Source organism: Lethenteron reissneri, chromosome 25, assembly GCF_015708825.2.
Source record: "Lethenteron reissneri isolate LAM-NWPU_2019-01 chromosome 25, ASM1570882v1, whole genome shotgun sequence".
Classification (NCBI taxonomy): Eukaryota; Metazoa; Chordata; class Hyperoartia; order Petromyzontiformes; family Petromyzontidae; genus Lethenteron; species Lethenteron reissneri.
This window is the reverse complement of record NC_083803.1, coordinates 17,395,596-17,403,711: the sequence shown is the minus strand read 5'-3', so window position 1 is coordinate 17,403,711 and position 8,116 is coordinate 17,395,596. Positions and strand designations below refer to the sequence as shown.

The 8,116-nt window shown below is 51.6% G+C and overlaps 1 protein-coding gene across 3 annotated transcripts in view; it reads right to left on the bottom strand.

Annotated features, from left to right (window-relative positions):
- Window positions 1-2,488: 2,488 nt before the first annotated feature.
- Window positions 2,489-8,116, bottom strand: part of PUS10 (pseudouridine synthase 10) — a 17,723-nt gene continuing 12,095 nt past the window's right edge. For 2 of the 3 annotated variants that reach the window (XM_061559577.1, XM_061559576.1), the window contains exons 16-18: window positions 7,367-7,509; window positions 5,108-5,207; window positions 2,489-4,542 (exon numbers count right to left, since the gene is read on the bottom strand). In XM_061559577.1, the coding sequence (XP_061415561.1) occupies window positions 4,474-4,542; window positions 5,108-5,207; window positions 7,367-7,509 (312 nt within the window). In that variant the 3' untranslated portion in view covers window positions 2,489-4,473. The remainder of the gene's footprint in view (window positions 4,543-5,107; window positions 5,208-7,366; window positions 7,510-8,116) is intronic. The other variant, XM_061559575.1, reaches the window with a different exon arrangement.

The following is an 8,116-nucleotide window of genomic DNA, read 5'->3' as shown; positions in this document are numbered from 1 at the left end:
TATACCTACGCGATCACACCCAAACCCCTTTAATTATCCATTTTCACTTGTTAGCAAAAGTGATGGGAAACTTTGGCCCATACAAGCATCGTTCGTAACTTGTTGGGGGCGGGGGGTTATGTTGTTGTTGTAATCTTTGCGACTGTGCGCAGCTGTGTGGCTTTGAGTCTCAGTGACCTGAGCAGTGGACGCGGCTGGTGCTGCCGGAGCGGCCGTCCCCAGTGGGGGGGGGGGGCTCGCGTGCGGAGAGCCGCGTGCGGAGAGCCGCCTCCAGGCGCCGTGCGCTCGACGCGAGGCGCTTCGTCGCGTGCGCCCAGAGAGCGAGACGAGGCAGGAGGGAAGAGGACCCCCCCCCCCCCCCCCGCGTGTTTGTCCGCAAGGCAGGAAGGAGGTTTCGTAACGGACGGCTGCTGCGTTAGCAGGGCGACTGTTTTCTTGACGTAAACCATTTAAACCGCTTGGAAGTGAGGTCCGAATTTAACGTGAGAGAATCTGGTTGCGGTAAGAGTAATGTTATGTATATCACTACAGGTGGGAGATCTTGCCATTTAATGAAGCCATTCGAAGAGAATGTAGTCCAGCAGTGGCCAGCTGGTGTCTCCTGAGCCACATCTGGCTCTTTAATCCACCACAAGCGGCTGGAAATCAGTCGGTAGATATATTTAAGTCTGATTTGAAACCCCGTCTCTTTAAAGTGGCCTTCCCTCTTTCGTTTGTTTGGTTGCCCTGCTGGTTCTGTTTTTGTTTTTTGGCTTTACATGCATTGCGCATTGGGATCCTATGATGGAATGCGAATTCTACATTTGAATTATTATCGAAGGGGCTTAACGTAGAACTATCACGGTAGCAAAGACTAATGTATTCCGCGGTCTGACGAAAACTGTATATATATACACACTTGCCTCTTGCAGAACTCCAGGGTCCTTTTTGACTCTTGGTCTGTTACAGGTTGGCTACCCATGATGTCGAACATGCGGAGGGTGATGGATGGGGGTCGTCGTGATGGATGAGAAACGTTGTGTGCATGGGCCTGAGGTGGGCATTGGGGTGGCAACCCCAGGGGGTGGCGCTCGATTGGGAGCCCTGAACACGCGACGCGAGTCGAGATGTCGAACCTGCAGCAGCAGGTGCAGGGTGTTATGGAAAGCTGCCATGGGTTTTGTGGCATTAATTGAATTTATTTTCCTTTGCCATTGATGTAGAGTCTGAGCATTAATTGTATTTACGTCAATACCTTCAGTGTTGGCCGGGAGGGCCTCAACTGAGTGTCCACACGTGTCAGGAGGAGGGCTTTGTGCAGGATATTTGACAAAGTGAGTATTATCGTTATTAAACTGCGCTCTGAGACACGCCGTTACGCGTTGTGGGATCGGCAGTGTTCGTACTATGTAATACATCATCGTCAAACTGTCATCACGCGAGTTCCCGAATGCCGTCGCTATCTACCTGAAACCACGCGATAATCGCGGATTCGGCGACAACAAGTCACCACCGCCATACCTGATCCTGCCCACGCTACCTGCATACGTACGACTCGGAGGGGGGAAAATCCAACCAGCATACGCACACGGCTCGCATTTTGGTGCATGAAGTCACCGTGCCCAAACCGTGAACACGGAAACCTTTGACCATGGGTAGGAAGCGGGTGCCCGCCCACGCGGCCACTCGGCCCAGGCACGCACGAGCAACGCGCCGTGTTTGCGAATGCAGCCCTCGTCACCTGCGCCTGCAGCGTTCGCTCAGAAACGGCAGACCGGTTGCCGCCATGCTCGGCAGCGCATGGCACTTTGAAAAATAAGCATTCTGAAAGACGTGTGTACGGGAAGTGTTTAGACAAAGTGTAATCTGTCCGTCTGCCAGGAATCCGTGTGGGGTAATGTCTGGATCGGGGCGCCACGGTGGTGAGATGTTAACTACTTCGCTTGGTATACGAGAGGTGTAGTGGGTTCAATCCCGACACTGACGCCTATACATTTGGAGTTTGCGTATCTCTCGCCGTGCTCGTGTATTTTTCTCCGGGTCTTCTGGGTTTTCCCTCCACATTTAGAATCACCACGCGTTTTGAGTATTTGGCTGCTATACATTTCCACGTGAGAAGCCACTTGGCAGGGTTGTTTGTGGCCAGGTCGCGTCTGAAAACGAGCTGTCTAGCTCCGTGGGCCCCTAACCTGGTGAAATTGTTTGTCGCTCATTTACTCGAGTGTGGTCCCAGCTGTGACCGTTCAGAGCGAATGGTGTGGCCGTGATGGGAGTGTTCACGCCGCGATGTCGCACCCGGAGCAGAGTTATAAGAAACGTCGACGCCGTTTATTTTACAGTCGCTGCCTCGAGCACACTCGTCCACATCGCCGGGGTTCGTTTTCCCTAACTATGTTTTGGCACTTTCAAATCTGACGACACGATGCGATCGCACAGCAAACCTGACAGCGTTGCCGTAACAATGACAGTTCTACTGTTCGGTTGCGAATGTTAGTTCAGTCACGGGAATGCAATGACAGCTAATGCGCATTATTTAACTAAATGTGTTTTATTAAATCACGGGTTGCAATACAGTACTCACAAGGCATAGTTTACATTTTGGTACATGGCCAACACAGGCGCGTTAAAGTATTCACCGTTGACGAGACATCAATGCAGGATTATTGCCCCTTCAAATCGATGCGACGCTTTGCTCTTCTTTCCCTAACATCGTCACACGGACCTCGTGTCGCCAACTCCAGTTCCGACCTTGCCCTTCACTCATGCGCTTGAATTTGAATTCGCAAGCTGACTTCATCACCACTTGCAGGTAATAGGCTCCCATATAAATGATTTGTATCACCTGTAGCTTGTCAGCTTCACCACGGGCATGCCATTCCTCCACGCGTCAAGACTTAAGGCTCCAACTATGAACCCGTGTTGTGAAGCTTTCAGTAGCACAGGCGCGAGCCTTGCAACTCGTGAAAACATTTCTCGAGATCGCAGGTTATTTTCATCAGCCCATCTTGAGATGTTATCTACAACAGGAAAACATTTACCCCTGCCATTATTATTGTATACTCTTTAACACAACTGTTTTGGACTTTAAGTTTACACGCTGACAATGTAGTTTTTTTTGAGCCAGTGCAACTTAAATGTTCTAATATCCGCACTTAAGAGGCATGTGGCTATAAATGTATCTAATGAGCACCTGCGCAGCGATGTTGCCTCTGGCTTTACGGGCGCCAGGCAGCTCTCGCTGTCTGATAAACGCTGCACAAAACCGGTTCTGCGTGGGCTGGTGAAAGTGACCTCATCTCACTCCGCGACGCAACGCCTCAACCCGACACGTGACCGGCACTTCACAGAAGTGTATCGCCGTCCATGAAAACCATTCTCCGACTACCTGCATGCAATTATGCCAATCAAGTCGTCCCGACAATCATTTGCCGCAAGCGTTTCAGTGACAATGGAAACGCTTGGCAGATGGCAGCCGGTGGCTTTGCGACGCGTGGCTTAGAAGATGCGACGCGTCGCGAGAGAGCCCTCCGTTTAATTCGTCGTGAACAAACAGAGCCATCTCAAAAGAGGTGCCAAGAGCCCCGATAAGATGCCAACGTGATTGTGCAGTTGGGACGCTGCGCTTCTCGGGCGATGGAGAGCAACACGGGTGTCGGTTTTTTTTTTTTGTCCAAATTGCATTGAACGAGGCTTTGGTCAGAAAGGAAAAAAAAACCCGAGTCGTGAGTACGCAGTCCCAAGGCTCAAGACGTCCACCCACACGCAGCGGACATGCCGAGCCCACCCAGCAGCCCCGGTCGGCGGCAGGTGTCAAGCGCGACGTGGGAGGAGTGGTGGGACGCCACCGTGAATAATGAGGCGCGGTTTCGTCGTATTTCCCCCACCACCGACCGACGTCACAGCAGGCCACCGCGTGGGCCGGGCCCGCGGCTGCCTGGGCGGACTTGCTCCAGCGCGGCGGGGAATTCCCCCACGAAGTATTTACGTCCGCGAGGCTCGGGCGCAAATGAAGCGCTTTGAAGTGTGCAGGCGCAGTTTCATTGTTGACGTTTGCGATTGTGTCATCGAGGGCGACTCGTGCCAGGTCTACACCGTGTTTGGCACGAGTCAACGAACTCGTATCGGATTTGTTTTCATTCAAATGTTCCACTTGCCCTTTCCTGATTAACATCGTCATTTACATAACTCAAAAACACACAAGGCAAATCGTAAATCGCCGTGTATTCTGTTCGCCGTTTCGCTCGTAGAAATAAGTGATACAAAAAACCAAACACACGCCGATCCTGCTCCACCTCACAACGTGTTTAGCAAATCGTAGCAATAAATATTGAACGAGATTTTAAACAGGAAGGAAACGCTAATTCAAGTCGACCGAAAAGGTCAAGTTTCACAAGAGACGTTGGGGTTGATGTTGCAGGCAGGCGGGCGGGCGGGCAGGCGGGCGGGGCAGGCGGGCAGCAGCAGCAGCCTCACGCCCAGAACCCCCCGCGCCCCCTACACCCCCTCCGCTTGCTCCGGACTGTCCTCGTCATCCAGCGGGGGCGGCCAGGCCACGTCCACCGACTGGAAGACAGCGCACAGCGAGGGTGACCGTGCCCCGTGGGGTCAGCTCGCCCAGCGAACGGCGGCCACAACCAGTCGCAGGGACATCACAAGGCAGTGCTCGTCCACCATGCAGGGTTCTCACCCAAATCAACAAAACGTGGCAAAGATGGCGCAAGACAAGTGCTGTCCTTCACATTCACGTGTCCTCCTCGCGCCGTGATGGCAACGGCGTCAAATCACGCACAGGTCGTGCAATGTGTTGTGCCGAGACCAGCCTAAAACAAATACCATCCACGTGTAACCAAGTGATTTCACCGTGACAAAAGATCTATGTTGGCCTACACAGTTCACAGATAATTTTACAACATAACCAGTTTGAGCTAAAACGAGTGTGTTAAGTATTCTTCACTTTGAATGAATTTGCACGTTTTTCAACTCGTGCTGAATAACTTGCTTTCGTTGGAACTCGCACCACACATTGCCACATCCTGCCTCGTGCCGACAGTGTGCAGGACAGATGAGCCTGGGCTCGCGGGGTCGTCGTGTTCATGCCGGCAAACGGCCCGTGCCGGCCCCCCCTCACCTCCACGTCGAGCTCCAGGATGTCGGTCTGCGTGCCGAGCAGCGAGCCCAGGTTGGGCACGGTGCGCCCAAAGTCGCCGTGCACAAACTCCTTGATGTATCTGCACGAGGCAGCACCGCCCCAGTTAAAGGCTGTAAGCCGCACGAGTCGTATCCGCCGCACATTCGACACGACGAGACTCCTGCCCCCGCCAGGGTTGCTGAACATCGCGAGCGACGGAGGTTGTCTGCGAGGCCGGGCCGTGTACCAAAGCGCATGACCGTCACCCCCTGTGATCCTCAATTCCAGCCCAGTCTTGCGACAATCAAACGGGGAGCAACTTCGAATGTTGTCCTTCGCCCCCACACCTCCGATTAGCACGGTCGGCTACGTACAGTGCGAAGAAAAATATTACAACCTCTATGGCCTCTGCAAACACAGATCAGGTAAAGCATTATCGATCCAATATTATTTTCGAAGATCCCAACCTTGGGGAAAAATTAAGCAGCCACAGAAAAAAAAAACGACCTCAAGAGCGCGCTTTTAAGGGGCTATACATTTAGTATGTACGCATGGAGGGGGGGTTAACCCAAATGCGTTCGCTTGCGTATGGGGGTCTACTGTACTGACAATGTGTGCATAGGAAACGGGGGGGGGGGGGTGAAGCCTCGATAACAATGTCTACATTGGCCTTCAAATGAGTTAGTCCGGCGGTGGACTGTTTGTTTAAACACGTTAATATTATTAATCCTTGATCGTTTCTGCGTGGATTAAATATCGCCCGTTCTATAGGATTGGGGGAGGGGGGGGGGTGTAAAAAGTCCGCGTGCGTACAGGGAGGGGGGGAGGGGTCGTGTCGACAGATTTTTGCGTCCCGACTCGACGGATGGCCCCTTTCTCCACGGTCAGCGAATTTTGAAGAGGACCGCGTTTACTCCAAATACAGGCATTCTGCAGAGAGCAGATACTCGGTGTGTCTCGAGAGAGAAAACTCTAGAGAGAGACTGCAGAACCTCAATGTCCTCATTATAATCGACCTCTTTAACCATCCACTTAGGGGACATCCATTTAGTAGGGACACAAAAAACTCAAAACTTGACCCCTCCCTGTACGCACGCGTACTTTTTACACCCCCCCCCCTCCCCGAATCCTAATGAAAGACCGATATTTTATCCAGGCAGAAACGATCAAGGAATAATAATATTAACATGTTTAAGCAAACAGATAGTCCACCGCCGGACTAACTAATTTGAAGGCCAAATGAAAAATTATCGATGCTTCACCTCCCCCCCCCTCCCCGTTTCCTACGCTTACATTGTCAGTAGACCCCCCCCATATGCAAGCAAACGCGTTTGTGTTAAACCCCCCACCCTCCATGCGTAAGTACTGAATGTATGGCCCCAAAATGGGCTTGTATTCGGTGGAAAAGAAACCCTCCAAGCATTGTGTCATGTAAATGAATAACAGTCGTTTGGTTCATGTAATAATCAAGCATGCTTTGTGTCAACTTTGCTCCATTGCATCATGCTTGTATGATGTCACCGTGGCCGAATGTAGCTTTTATTTTGCCAACGTTTGCACCGACTACGCGCCGGTGGCACGTCAAGGTGCAGACACTCCAAAGGTCGCGCGAACAAGTCCAGCGCTCCCCGAAGGCTCTCGGCTTGTCACCGACTTGTACACTCTGACAGTTGTGATAGTCAACCTCCGAGCGGAATAATTGACGAATGTTCAGGTTGGATGTTTTTCAAGTCGGCACAGCCTAACTGCATTGTTCTATGCCAGGCCTTGTCAGATGTCAGAAGCAACGCAGCGTGAAGCCAGGATGGTGCTTGGATAGGTGACCACCATGTAAAGCCGGCTGTCGTAGGCTGTTGCGGTGCCGTGCAATATTCCGAGCAGAAAGGGGAAGTGAATAAAGATCCATTGTTGTACGCTACAACTATGCTCCCACGTCTATCCTTCCCGTCTTCACCAGCCGACTCTATCAGCATGAAGTGAGGTATGGTCCAATGACCCAGACAACGTGGGGGAGGACCTCTTACAGCAGTGGACTGATAAAAAGAAACATACATGCACATACGATACATGGGTCAGACCTAATACATCAATACATGTTGATCGACAATACATCATATTATATACGGTTAATCCTTTACATTTAGATGCAGTTTAGACCACGATGGGTGCAAAAGACAAACAGAGGCGGAGTGAACCGCAGGAGAGGTGCGTGCGGTCGCAGCTGTATCGGCGGCGGCGGCGGCTTAGGCGGAAGGATACGTCCCAGCCTGCGTGCGCAGGTCGAGGCGGAAGTGGTGCGCGTTGCACAGCTCGGCGCGCATCGTGTGGATGAGTCGCGGCCGCATGGCCAGAGGGCGCCGGTGCAGGACTCGCAGGGGCGTCGTCTGCTCCAAGCGCAAATCCTGAGTTTTGCGGTCATGCAGGAAAGACTTTTTTTTTGCTTTTTGCAATACAAATTATAATGAACAGCGCTGCCTGCGGAATGTTTCGTGAACGCTTTCAGTTGGACTCCACACTGAGCAGTGCGTCACTGAATACTATGCAGTAACCGCAATAGCCTTGCTCTACACTTTGGGCATCATTATATGCCAAACTGGAGGTAAGCAAAAAACCTAAATAAATATTGATAACCAGGCCGAGACCATCAACTCACTGCAGATGAGTACCAGATTCAAAACCAGGAACTTGGCAGTGACGGCTCAATCACTACTCGGAAAACTCAATCATTTTTTTTATGAATCGCTAAATCCGGCAGCGTGGGGAAAGGCAAACGCAGCCCAGCACGATACCACCGTGACGCTCTCCCTGATGGCCAAGAAAGCAACAATAAGCAAAGAGAAGCCACCTTGCAAGACCTCCATTGATGTGCGTGAGTATTGTCATGGCTTTTCAGTCGTCTTTCATTTATCCCGCTCCAGTTTAAATATAGAAAATCACAAGATCACGTTTTAGTCTGATGTTTATTGTCTGGTGTTAAACAAGTGCAAAGGAAGCATCTCACATACCTTC